The sequence below is a fragment of the Choloepus didactylus genome, chromosome 6, assembly GCF_015220235.1.
Source record: "Choloepus didactylus isolate mChoDid1 chromosome 6, mChoDid1.pri, whole genome shotgun sequence".
Lineage (NCBI taxonomy): Eukaryota > Metazoa > Chordata > Mammalia > Pilosa > Megalonychidae > Choloepus > Choloepus didactylus.
In genome coordinates this window covers 111,635,838-111,649,889 of record NC_051312.1, presented here as the reverse complement: position 1 = coordinate 111,649,889, position 14,052 = coordinate 111,635,838, and the positions used below count along the sequence as shown (strand labels likewise).

The following is a 14,052-nucleotide window of genomic DNA, read 5'->3' as shown; positions in this document are numbered from 1 at the left end:
GCATCCATAATCCACAACAGGAATATAAACAACAGAGTACAAGTAAACCACTACATATGGACAGTAATCCTATTAATAAGTGGCACCATGGCTGAGTTAAAGAATTAAACCATTTGGACAAAGGATCATCAGATAAATGATCAGCACTTTGTATGTAATTTTGCATATGATCAAAAGAGTTTGTGTTACATTTTATGAATCATCAGGTATATATATATATGTTGAATATTAATTGGAGCATAAGTATTGCCTTGGGCAGCAGTTAGAATATCTAATGCCATTCTGTTTTGCAAAACTACTTTTCTAAGTTGTGAGGTTTCAACATTAAGCAGTGATATAGTTTTTACTATTTTCCAACTTTGACCTCAGAAATAAATTTCCCTTTCTGCAACTTCCTGTATTCATTCAGGTTTTGGCCTACGTTTTCTTTTTTTTTCCCTTCCTTCTGAAATAGTCATTTAGGATAAAACTACTTTCTTTTTTTCCTTTTAATAAAAAACATGCTTTATACTAACCTTTTATATTTAAGTTATTAAAATAATTTTGGAAACTTTTCAAGCAAACATTTGACAACATACTATTACATTAAAATTAAACATGTTAGAATAATGCTAAATACTTTAGTTAATACATTATTGAAACAGTAATACACAATTTTCTAACAAGAATTAACAGCACACGTAGGCATTAAACTGGATGGCTGAGTGGTTTAACAATATATAAGCTGAGTTTTTGTTAGTAGATAGAAGAGTTCCAAGTAGAGGGTGGGGGTGGTGGGAGCCCTTCGGGGTCAGATATACAGTCAGTTTGGGGCATAATGAGTGTTTGCAAAGTTATGCATAGAGTTCCCTGGGGGTGGGGGCCTGGATGGGTAATACAAATAACATTTTTTTTTTTTTAACTATAGTCTCTGGTTTGCATTGATTGTATTTTTACCCCAATACCAGCCTATTTTTAACACCTTGCAAGTTTGACATTCATTTGTTCTCCCTCATGCAAAAACGCATTTATATATTATATCACAATTGTTGAGCACTCTAGGTTTCACTGAGTTATACAGTCCTAGTTTTTATCTTACCTTTTTCCTTCTGTTGTCCCACATGCTCCTAACCTTCCTCTTTCAATTATACTCACAGTCATCTTTGTTTCAGTGTACTTACATTGCTGTGCTACTATCACTCAAATTGTGTTCCAAACCTCTCACTCCTGTCTTTTCCTATCTGTCTGTAGTGCTCCCTTTAGTATTTCCTGTAGCACAGGTATCTTGTTCAAAAACTCTGTCATTGTCTGTTTGTCAGAGAATATTTTAAACTCTCCCTCATATGTGAAGGACAGTTTGGTCAGATATAGGATTTTTGGTTGGCGGTTTTTCTCTTTCAGTATCTTAAATATGTCACACCGCTTCCTTCTCGCCTCCATGGTTTCTACTGAGAAATCTGCACATAGTCTTATCAAGCTTCCTTTGTATGTGATGGATGGATTGCTTTTCTCTTGATGCTTTCAAAATTCTCTCTTTATCTTTGACATTGGATAATCTGATTATTATGTGTCTTGGCGTAGGCCTATTCAGATCTGTTCTTTTTGGGGTTCGTCCCACTTCTTGGATCTGTAATTTTATGTCTTTCATAAGAGATGGGAAATTTTCATTGATTATTTCCTCTATTATTGCTTCTGCCCCTTTTTCCTTCTGGGACGCCCATGACACATGCATTCATGCGTTTCATGTTATCCTCCAATTCCCAGAGACATTGCTCATATTTTTCCATTCTTCTCCCTATCTCTTCTTTTGTGTGTAGGATTTCAGGTGTCTTGTTCTGCAGTTCCTAAGTGTTTTCTTCTGCCTCTTGAGATCTGCTGTTGTATTTCTCCACTGTGTTTTTCATCTCTTGTGCTGTGCCTTTCATTTCCATAGATTCTGCCAGTTATTTTCTCAAACTTTTGATTTCTACCTTATGTTCACCCAGTGTTTTCTTTATAGCCTTTGTCTCTTTTGTTATAGCTTCCCTGAACTCGTTGATTCGGTGTTTGATTTGATTTAGCATAATTCTTTGAAAATCTTTAATAGATTGTTTTATTAAAATGAAACAGTATCTCAACTGTATCTAGATTGAGGTGTAAGTTTGTTCCTCTGATTGGGCCATATCTTCATTTTTCCTAGTATAGATCGTAGTTTTCTGTTGTCTAGGCATCTGGTTTCCTTGATTACCCCAGTCAGATTTTCCCAGACCAGCATGGGTTCAGGTCTCAGAATGGGGTTATATTCAGGGTGTATCTTAGAGGAATGACAGACTTTCCTGTGAGGTTTCCAGTCACTGTGCTTTTCCTAACCTGCCCAGCAGGTGGCGCCTGTCAGCCTGTTTCTTCTGACTGGTTTCTGTTATGGCTCTTTTCCCCCAGATTCTGGGATCTGGTTCTGAAGGGAAAGCTGGGCCTAACCTCCTTACTCTTAGGGAAGATAAAGCCCCTAGGGATTCATCATCTGCATTTGACTAATCTCTCTGTTATCTCCACCCCTGTCTGGGTCAGAGTGCTGTGAACTGAAAATGGCTGTGGCTCTCTCTTTTGAGCCCCTCTGGTTGAGAGAGAGAAAATGGGACAGAAAGCCCCCTTTTGGAGCCAGTACATGGCCCCAGTTTCACTCGTTGGCCAGAGGTAACACCTAGTCTTCTGGGCTTCCCCTCCCAGTACAGATGAGTCTTCTGGGTTCTTTAAGATCAGTCATCACTAAAAGCCTCTATCTGCTTGTTGGGGGTTTGTAGCTTGTATTCAGCAGTCTACATTTGTTAATTAAAACCCCAGTTGGAGCTCAGCTGAGTTATATTCACTTGCTCTGCTCACTCGCTTGCTCGCTCGCTCGCTTGCTGGCTGGGAGAGTGCTGCTAGTTTCTAGTACAGCAAGGCTTTTCAGCAAAGCCTGCCATGGGGGGAGGGGGCTCTCAGCATGGTTCCACAGCTTTTACTTACAGATTTCATGCTTTGGTCTCAGGCACTTCACCCAATCCAGGTTGGTATAGGATGTGTAGACAGTCACGGTTTTCTCCTGGCAGTTATTCCAAATTATTTACTAGCTGTTCCTGGCTGTTTATTTGTTTATCCAGGGTACTAACTAAATTCTGCTCCTCTCTATGCTGCCATCTTGCTCCTCCTCCTCAATACAAATAACTTGCGTTCTGTGTAATTTTAATGCCTCATGGGCTTAGGATTCTCAATCAGCAGTGGCGGCATGGCCAGAACCAGAGTGAATTGACCTTATTTTCCCAATTTTAGTGTCTGTGGCACAGGCAAGAGTAAATTGTTTTGTTACCTTGCTGCGATTGTAAGATTCCTGATCCCTTTACGTGAATTCACGGAGCTTGCATGGACCCAGTGATTACCATCTTGAGAGGAGCGGGGGCAGCCTCCCCAGGCCTGGAGTTCATACTGATGAGTGTTGAATACAGTTGTGGAGTCCATTGCTGTAGGGAAATTTTATCCTCTTTCAAGTGATCCTTTAAAAAGCCATTCATTCTCTCAACTCTGCCACAGTGGGGCTGTAGGGCAGGTGGAATATCAAGAGGACATAATGTTTGGTAGCCCAGGCTTGGGTTAGCTGCTTGGTAAGTGAGGTCCTTCTATCACTGTCCACATGTGTGGGGACCCCAAAGAGAGCACTTAACTTCTCTAGGCTACGTATAGTAGCTCATTGGTTAGCTTTTCCTACTGAGAAAGCTAATATAAGTCTTGTAGTCATGTCTACGGCCATAAAAGCATACCTTGCACCTTCAGATAGAGGAAGCGGCCCAATATAGTCCACTTGCCACCAGGTAACAGGAATTTGGTTTCAGCCAGTGTGCCCAAGTTGGTGAGGGAGCATTCTGGGCTGTTGCAGCGAGTGGGAAGGACAGGCATCTACTGTCTCCTTTAGTTCTTGTCAGGTGGTGGGTAACTGAAACTGCTGCACCAGTTTCCACAGGATATGATGTCCTTGATGCCCAGTTTTCCAGTGCAGCCATTCAGCCTCTTTATGTATCATTGGTCTTAGGCTGCAGAATTTTGCTAGGGCATTAGCTTCTTTGTTACCTGGTAATGAATTGGTGTTGTGGGCAGAGATATGAAAAATGGTTACCTTGCAGTTGTGGCCGACAGTCCAGATGTCTTCCTGCCACATGGTGTCAGTACTGGGCTGGACAGCCACGGCCCTCCAGGTAGCAGGTTGCCCATGTGCTGATCCATCAGTATACCATGCTTCCTTGTCCATCACCGGTGGGCGTGGGGCAGGAAGTAGAGTGTGCTGCTTTTCCACATAGGAAACTGGTTCTAACATTTCATGCATCTCTGCACTTAAAGAGCTGTTGTCAAAAATGCTGCATTGTAGGAGGTAGGCTTTCCATTTTGTCAGTGTGCTCACTTGAGCACTCCCCAAATGGGGTTTGTTTATAGTGTCCCGTAACCACCCCATGGTGGGCCATCTGTAAAGTCACTGGGCACCTTTGAGTTAGTCCTTTGAGTGGTAACAGAGCATTATAAGCTTTGCACAATTGTTTTTCCAAAGGGATGTATCTGAGTTCTGTGCCTTTCCATAGTTGGTACCATAATCTAATAGGTACACATTTAGCCTGTTGCCTTTGCCTCAAACCCCACCCAAAGCCAATATTGCCACTGGCCACATCCAACTTACAGGGTATACGGGGTCCGTCCCCTTAAAGCCTGTGCTTGCATGATAGTTTGCTTAGTTTTTTTAAACACAGTCTGCCATAGAAAATCCCATTCCCATGATTTCCCTTTTCTAATTAGGGTGTACAAAGGTTTTTAAATTCGTACTAAGTAGAGTATAAACAGTTTCCGATAACCTAATAATCCAAGAAAAGCTATTAATTGTTTAGGAGTAAGCAGTGTAGGATACCTCTGTGTTTTAACAACAGCTGAAGGAATAGCTTTAGTTTTACCCACAACCGGACAATACCCAAGAACATCATAGAGTTGTCAGGCTGTGCTGGAGGTTTCCATATTTTTAAATCTTGAGCTGTTCAACCATGGAAAAAAGTGGGACTGTGACGGTATCCTTGTGGAAGCACAACAAAGGTCCATTGTTGTCTTTCCCATGTGAAGGTGGTCGCAGGTTGGCTGGAGGGATCTAAAGATAAACTAAATAAAATATTAGCAAGATTTAACACAAAGTGAAACTGGCATAATTGAGTACTTATATCCTGCAACAAGGTAGTTGTATTTGGCACAGCTGCAAAGGAGGAGTTACTGTATTAAGTTTGCTGTAATTAATAGTCATTTGCCAGGCACCATTAGGTTTTTTCATTGGCCAGACAGGGCTGTTAAATGGACCTGTTAGTTTATACTGATATATTTCCACAGTACATCTTGGGTAAGGCACCTTTTGATCAGGAGCTGCTGCTAGAGCAGCAGCAGCTGCCGTGCTGTCTTCCCTCCTTGGGGAAATCTGGGTATTGAATTTGCTGTTTTAACCTTTTGTTGGACCAAAGGTTGAACATGCTTACTTTTCTCAATTTTAATTTCCCAGACTGGGGCTTATCATTTTTTGAGGAATCAACAGGGTACCACACTTTAGGGTCCCAGTTAGGGGAAGCTAGGATATGCCTGACTTGCCCTTTGGGCCGCTTATGCCCTCTTACTCTAATATACTGGCATGCCAGTATTTCTAAACTTTTATCCAGAGTGTTTTTCAATTCTGCTTGTGCTAGCCTCATATCTCTTTCTCACTTTAATTCATTCTCCAGGTGGTGCACAGCTGCTTTAGCTACTAAAGCTTCCTCAGTAGCAGCATGTACAGCTTCCAACAATGGCCAGCCTACCGTGGCAGTGATTTGGTGGCCCTTTTTCTCTTTATGAGTCCCCATTTCTCTTTCTGAATCCCTAGTGCTCCTGCGGCCTGCAGCAGGACAGCTACTAATCCCCCAGGAGAGGTGCTTGGAGGGCCCCATCCATCCAGGAGAGTAGCCATGGCCCCCCACACTGAAGTCCCAGGCCACCCCGGTATCCCTCCCAGGGCATCAGAATTGGGGGTCTCTTTGGTCTCCTGGCTGGTGGCTATTTGATCCTCCCGGCTGTGGTCACCAATTGTTGCAGCCCGTGAGGGCGTTGTCAGTCCAGAGGCCAAAAAAGACAGACGCCATTTTCTGATACATGAACCTCTATTTGGGGCTTACTTATGGGGTAGAGGAGGCAGTGTAGAGATCATAATGGCTCTCTCTCACAGGTTGGGTGCAACATTCAGCAGGCAGGCAAAACCAGGTGACACAAAGTTTTGAAAATTTTACATCTTGACGGAAGACACTATACTTTTATGTTTTGCTAAGGACAGCATTGATTTACTTTGGTCGGTAATCATTATAGGAATACCTTCCTCTATATTTTGACATGAATTCATATCTGACATAGTATTCTGTATGCAAATTAAAAGTTAACTCCTATTAGTAGCCTTTTTCTTGTAATTTCAACCCTATTTTGAGTCAATTCAATTTGATAAATATTTATTGAACATCTGCTGTACCCCTTAATTAATCATGACTTCATTCTGCTGTTAGCTTGTTTTGTAATTTCTTCACCAGTGTTGTAAGCCTTTGGAGAGATCATCTCTCTTGTTTCTTTAGTATTTTTCATGATCCAAGAGGGTAAATATTAACATCTGTTTACTCATTGCTATATGATTAGCATGTAGTACAGTGCCTAGCACAGAGTAGGCAGTCGAGAAATATCTATTGAATGAATGAAGGAAGGAAGGAAGGAAGGAATCCTAGGAGGCCATTCTGCTCATGGTATGTATTCTGTAAATATTTGTCAACCAACAAGTTTCCTGCATTATTGATTTTACTTAAACACTTACTTGGTACATATATATTAATTCATTTGATTGTCATAATAAGGTATTAAGTGCGTGAACCAGGATTTGACTCCAGGCAGTCTGCCTCCAGAGTCCATACTCTTCACCAATATACTACAGACTTTTTTCAATATCAAAATCAGTTATATTTTCCTTGGGTTTCTGCTGCTGAGTGGCTATCACTTCTTGCAGAGAAAGATGTCCAGAATTTCATCTTTTACTAGGGGATGTGTATATTTGTATTAATTAGATAATTGGAAGAATAAAATTTAAAAATTGACTACAATCATAAACTGAGGAGGACATACAAAAATCCTATTTATATTTCACGTAGATTGCATGTTATAGGATAGTTTGAAATCTAATAAGTCATACACATAAGTGAGTTGATAATAGATTGAATTACTTTGGTGGCCTCAGCATAAGGATGATAGAAATAGAAGCATAATTTCTCCTTGAAGGGAAGTGGGGTCTGATGACCACCCTCTTCAATATTTTAAGAGAGGATTTATTTAGAGTAAGAGTAACCTTGAATTAAACCAGATCTTGACTAGATATGAAGCCTAGATTTGTGTAATCTGCGTGTTCCAGTTGAAGGTTTGCACTTGAATTCAAGTGAGCCTGTATTAGTAGTGTCCTTAGGTCTTTAGCAGAAATAATCAATGTTGAACTCAGTGGACAGGTATAACTGCAGGTTAGATAAAGCTGAAGAGAAAATGAATGAATTGTAAGATAGGTGAGAAGAAATTGTCCAGAACAAATTATAAGTATAAACAAAATGTGGAACATACAGAGAAGAGGGCATATGACATAGAAACTGTGGTAAGAAGTTCTAACATGTTTAAGTGGTGGAGTCTCAGAAGAAGATAATAGAAAGGGGGCATAAATAACATAGGAGGTAATGACAGCAAGTTCTCAAGCTGATGAAAGATAATCTACAGAATCAACAAGCTTAATTAATCTCAAGCAAGATTAGTGTAAAAGAATTCCACATTTGTATACATCACTGTTGAATTATAGAATATCAACATTGATGCTTTTGATAAATAATCTAACAGTCTAACTTTTGATTTTTTTTTTTTCTGGGTGCTTTTAAGCTTAAAAAAAAGAAAAGTTAGACTATTAGATTATTTATCAAAAGCATCAATGGAAGCTAGAAGACAGTATAATTTTACCTTTTTGTGTTGAAATAAAATAACTGCCATTTTAGAGTTTATACCCAGTGAGTAAATCCTTCAGAAATGAAGGTGAAGTAGAAATGCTTTAAGACAAACAAAACCAAAGAGGGTAAATCAGAAAGAATCATGTTCTTAAAGCTAATCCATTCCTGTGGATGTTTGCCTGTTGGTGGGACCTTTTGGTTAGGTTATTTCAATTGAGGCATGTCCCAGGTGAGGGTCATTGTAATTCAGGTTTTAGACTTTTGTTCACTTGACGTAGAACTCTTCTGCTTATAAAAATCAAGAGTTTAGTCGACTGTCCATCTATTTTACTTCTAGGTACCCCATGATCTACTAGCCAGTGACCTGTGAGTCAGACTATTTTGATTATTGCTTTTGTGGAAGGGGCACTTCCTAAATCTGGGTTCTTCGCTCAGTGCAGCCAATAAAAGTCATACCAAATCAGGCTGAGGGAAAGAGGGTTTATTTACACTGGTGGGAGGACGGGGTGGGGAGTATTTCCCAAATCAGCCTCCCCAAAGTGATTTTTCAGTTGGCTTTTATACCCATCAGAGACAGAGAGAGATAATCATCTTAGTTAACAGGTTACAGAGGTCTGGGGAATTTTGGTAGTTTATCCTACTTCCTCCAGGATTTACATCCTGTGACACCTGGGAAGTGCCTCCAGTCTAGGGAGAGAGAGGAAAGGCTTATTCATATCTGGGAGGTTTGGGGCAATAGATTAAAGCTTATTTAGGTCTTGGTGCAGACTTTACATTCATATATTGCTCCTTTGTGAGATTAAGAGCTTTCATTATAGCCTGCTTTCAGCTTTGAAGGTTACATTTTAAGGGTACTTTACAATTTCCAGCTTGCCTACAGTTTTGAGATTATATTAAAAAGTTTCTGTTATACTTTGAGTTTGCTTTCCATTATGGTAGCCATGCCCACCTTGTCTTTGGGGATTAAATGCTGCCATGTGGCTTCTGCTATTGTGTTTAAGGATTCCAGTTCAGCAACAGCAGTTCCCACAGTAATATCTGACTTACAGAGAAGAGTGATGACAGAGTTCTTCAGAGATGATGGAGTTATTCTTACAAAATTATTCCTCACAGTCCTGCTGAAAGGTGTGTTCTCTGAACATTCCTGGGGTGGGTGAGCAGGTCTTACATGTAAATCTATTCTAACATTCTAGTCTCTCTAAGTCTTTGGATCCCCTCATCTGTATTATACTAGGGCAACTCTGGCATTTGACCTCAGGTAATGTGGGCCACCCTTTGTCAACCAACCACCTTGTCAAAGCCCTTTCTAACTAACCCCTTGAATCCAGAATCTCTGCTTATAGTGGGCCCATATCTATAAATTCAGCCTGATCAAACTTTATTTTCCTTCCACCATTATCTCACACCCTTAATATCCATCCTCACACATATTCTCCTGATTTCTATGTAAGAAAATTCACGCGGTTCTTTTGGAGTATAGCATACCTCCTCATGGGTCATACTTTGTACCTCAACTTTTTGGGACCTGTTGGGACTTCAGTCTAGTTATAGGTCTGGAAGAAAAGAGGAGTGATAGGGGTGGGTCAGGAGAAGACGTAGAAGTGTCTTATAAGCCAATTACCTCAGGGCATTCCCTTGCAGTTTCATCTGGTGACAGAGGATTAATCTCTAGACAGAGGAGTGAAGGCTCTTTCCTCAGAGGTGGTTACAGGTTTATCAGGCACTGTAGGGTTAATTTCTTCAGGTAGAGGTTGGATGGCAGATTCCTCAGGGCAGGCTGGAGGAAGGGTGGTGGTTTCCTCAGGGCAGGCCATTACAGGTTTATCTGGCAAAGACTTAGCAGAATCTTGGGTTTCAGTGTCCCCACTACTGTCCTTATCAACCAACATGTCCCCATTTCGATTTTCAGGATCCCATTACTTTCCTATTAATGCCCTCACTTTAACAGCAAGCACCCTGCAAGGTTGGGAATTTAGTTTACCTTGTAATTCTGTCATTCACACCATGAAGCTCTGGGTTTGGTTTACAAAGATCTCAACACTATGGCTACAGGAAGTTAAGATTTTCTTTCAGGGCACACAGAAACTTTCACATCCTTCATGTGGTGAAGTTGCAAACTTGAAGCCTTCAGCTCATCCCTTTTTTTATAACTGTATCTAGTATATTTAGGAACAGCCAGCCAACATCATAACTTTTACTCCACAAAACTGGGAGATGTCAAAAACACTTTCACTCCATAGCCTTGCCTCTTATAAGCATTTGAGTAGCTGAATCAAGTGGTGATATTTTGCATACCTCTATTGCCAGCTCATACTAGGGACTATCAGTGCCATCTTGATTACTGGAAATAGAGTCATTAGTGCCTTTAAATCTAATCAGAGTAGAGAACCAATTGCAAAAACCACAGAACCAATTCAGAAATCCCATTTTTACAATTCTGTTTCTCAAGAACCACTCCTAGTACCAAAGCTGTATTAGTCAGGGTTCTCTAGGGAAACAGAACCAATAGGAGGTATTTGAAAATATTATGAGATTTATAAAACCGTCTCATGCAACTATGGGGATGCACGAGTCCAAATTCCATAGGACAGGCTGCAAGCTGGGAACTCAGATGAAGGTTTTCAGTGAATTCCCTAGGAGAAGCTGGCTAGCTGAGGTAGAGATGAAAATTTTCTCTTCTGACTGCTGAAATCATCACTTCTCCTTTTAAAGCCTTCAATTGATTGATTGAAACATCTCTCATTACTGAAGGCAGTCTCCTCAGTTGATTGTAGATGTAATCAGCCATAGATGCAATCAACTTACTGATGTTTTAAGTCCATGAAATGTCCTCACAGTAACAGTTTGGCCATTGCTTGCTTGACCAAACAACTGGGCACCGTTATCTGGCCAAGTTGGCACATGAACCTAACCATCACAGGCTTAAGTACAATGTAAGGTGCTAATGAAGAAACAGAGCATGAATAATATTTACACTATGAATAATATTTACCACTTGGATACTAGATGAGTATTTTCTCTCCTTAATTTTAATAACTTTGTGGGTATTCTGGCAACAGCTTGAGAAATACTGCTTCAAAGGAGTGTGCATTCTGCCCTTCAATTTCAGATTTTTGTAACAATTTAAGTGAACCAGAATAGTAATTTTTCTTGAGGTACAATGTAGTTTTATATGAAAAGGATAGATTTGGCATTTATATGGTTCCCCTACTCTATTTTTTGATGTTTAGCTTTGGTCAAGTTACAGTCTGTGCCATGGTTTCTTCATTTATAAAATGAAGTTAACAAAACCTGACTATAATAATTTGTATATGCATAAAGAGGCGGGTATAGTGCCTACGCATAGCAGGTGCTCATTAAGTGTATTTCACATATAATTTTGTGTCTTTCCATTGTCTTTTTCTGTTTGATGCCATGATTTGAGTTGTCAGGAATCAAAACTTAAAAATACATTTTAATACATTTTAATTCTAACTATTTAATATAATGGTTTCTTTTTTTATGGAATGGAGGATGGAAAATTCCAAGTGTCTTATTAAATAATCTTACATGTATGGTAGTACTCTGTAAAATAGCTGGTCATGACCACATGAGAGCTTAATTATTGATGTTTTCTCCCCCAATGCATTTTTAAAAGATAAGTTTTCCTCTTGCCTGTTTCTCTTCTTTTTGCCTTTCATTACTTCGTATTTTCTTATTAGTACTTTAGGAGTAAAAAATTCACTTTAGTTATGTAAGTGATAACTATGTTATATAGCATTCTGCTGGGACACTTGGATGAATGACAGTGAAATCAGTCATCCAATCAAACAGAATAAAACTGTGTTCTCTGCTAAGAAAGAACATTGTATTCTTCCTGTTTTCCTTCCTTCCCCCAGCATATGCATTACACAGACCCAGCGCTCAATCAATATTTAATGAATTAATGAATCCATTAACATAAAATTGGATGCCAAAATGAATACTGAGATCCCTGTGTAGACTGTCTAATCCTGAAATCCTGGTCACCAGAGACAGCAATAACTATTTGAGCAGCTTCAGCAATGTACAGTGGAGATGAGAGAGGTTGAAAAGGATGGCTTCTCTTCTGATACCTTTTCATATTTTAGTTAGGTTATAATTTGCTTTCTGTTTTATTTCTTGTATAGGGAATTCCTAATGAAAGCTGGAGAATAACAAAGATAAATGAACGATATGAGCAGAGTGATACATACCCTGCCCTCTTGGTTGTGCCAGCAAATATTCCTGATGAAGAATTAAAGAGAGTGGCATCCTTCAGATCAAGGGGCCGGATCCCAGTAAGTAGGAAGCTGTGATGAGACTTTGCAGATGCTTTTGTACTGTACATAATGGTGAGATTAATGAATGGAGAAATGGAGGAGTGGAGAGGTCACACATAAAGCAGAGCACAAACAAGTCTGTAGGTTAAAAGTAGCTACAGCAGCAGTTTGTTTTCATTGGGGATATTGGATATTGAGATTTAGTAAAAGTAAACCTGGAGGAAAGTCTTAAAGAGTTTTCTGGAGAGCATGCCATGGGAATTAGAGAACTGCACAGAGTTGCATGATTCTTAACTGGAAAAGAAAGTTGGCCCAGTATATTCACTTTTTTATTACGCACTCTTTAGTCTTGGTAATATATATTCTTTTCCTTTAAGTTCTAGAGAGAAAACTGCAAATTTATCATGAATGACTGGATTCTAGAAACATCAGCTCGTTAAATTTAGGTACAAAATTCATGGGTTCTGAAGACCTTACAGTTAGGCTGTTTTGCTGATGTATTAATAAAACTTGAAAAGTGGGGTTTACCTAGCCCCCTTTTAATGTATGTGTGTGTGTGTGTTTTTCCTGAAGACAATACTTCTCAACAATCTGTGATTTTCATAAGTCAATAGCATTCAAAATCAAAACCAAGTTTTCCAGATGCCAGAGTTGGCTTTAAAGAAAGGTGATGATTTTTTCCTAGCAGCCTCAGGTATCCTTTCATGTCCAGGCTTTGAATCCATTTAGAAAGCAGAGCTTTATAGAACAGAGTTATTGAGAAAAATTATAAACAGAGAAGTATATAAAGAATGTGTCACCATTTTTCCCCCTTTAAGGTTTTATCATGGATTCATCCTGAAAGTCAAGCCACAATCACTCGATGTAGCCAGCCCATGGTAGGAGTGAGTGGAAAGCGCAGCAAGGAGGATGAAAAATACCTTCAAGCCATCATGGATTCCAATGCCCAGTCTCATAAAATCTTTATATTTGATGCCCGGCCTAGTGTTAATGCTGTTGCCAATAAGGTGAGATTGTCTCACTTTCAATAACTAAGACTTAATAACAGTATAATATTAAGATTTTAGTAACAGTTTCATAAATCTGCCGCTGTTTGGCACGGGCCACAGTGTAGAGAAAAGGGTGCAGACTCGAGAATGGTAACAGTGGAGCTAATCCTGGCTCTCCTACTTGATCTTTTGTGGCTTTGAGTTATTTAATCTTTTTAGATCTCAATTTGTTCATTTGTAAAATAATAATAGTAATAGCTAACAAGGTTGTTTTAGGGGTAAAAAAATCATATAATAAAAGATAGTGAATAACACTGCCCTTGGTTACATAATAAATAGGTGCTTAGTAATATTAGTTTCCTTCTCCCTTATATGAACTTTACAACAGATTGAGCCTATGACTGACTGGAGTTCCTGTTAAATACTGTAATCGTAATAGTGAAACTGTTCCAAGGGGCCATGGTGCCATCTCCCTAACTTCCCTCCACCTGTATAAGTTATTCAGCTCCTGAAGAATTTGCAATTAGCTATATCAGTATTCCTGATTTCTGCTGTAGAATAAGTGTTCGCATTGTGGAAGTAGAAAATCTGGTTCAGTTGACAAAATCTACCATGGGAGAAGGAAAGAGAAGGTACTACTTCGTTTTTTAAAAATTACATCTTTTTATGCCCCAGTAAGCAATATATATACATTATAGAAGAATTAACTCATGCTGATAAGAAAAAAGAAGAAAATATTTTAAAACAACCAAAACCCTGAAACTAAGAGAGAAACATCATTAAACCTTA

General features: G+C 39.3%; 1 protein-coding gene across 3 annotated transcripts in view; it reads left to right on the top strand.

Moving 5' to 3' along the window:
• MTMR2 (myotubularin related protein 2) overlaps nt 1-14,052 on the top strand; it is a 143,365-nt gene that overhangs the window by 103,632 nt on the left and 25,681 nt on the right. For all 3 annotated transcript variants that reach the window (XM_037841180.1, XM_037841181.1, XM_037841182.1), the window contains 2 exons: nt 12,143-12,292; nt 13,093-13,281. In XM_037841180.1, coding sequence (XP_037697108.1) covers nt 12,143-12,292; nt 13,093-13,281 — 339 coding nt within the window. The remainder of the gene's footprint in view (nt 1-12,142; nt 12,293-13,092; nt 13,282-14,052) is intronic.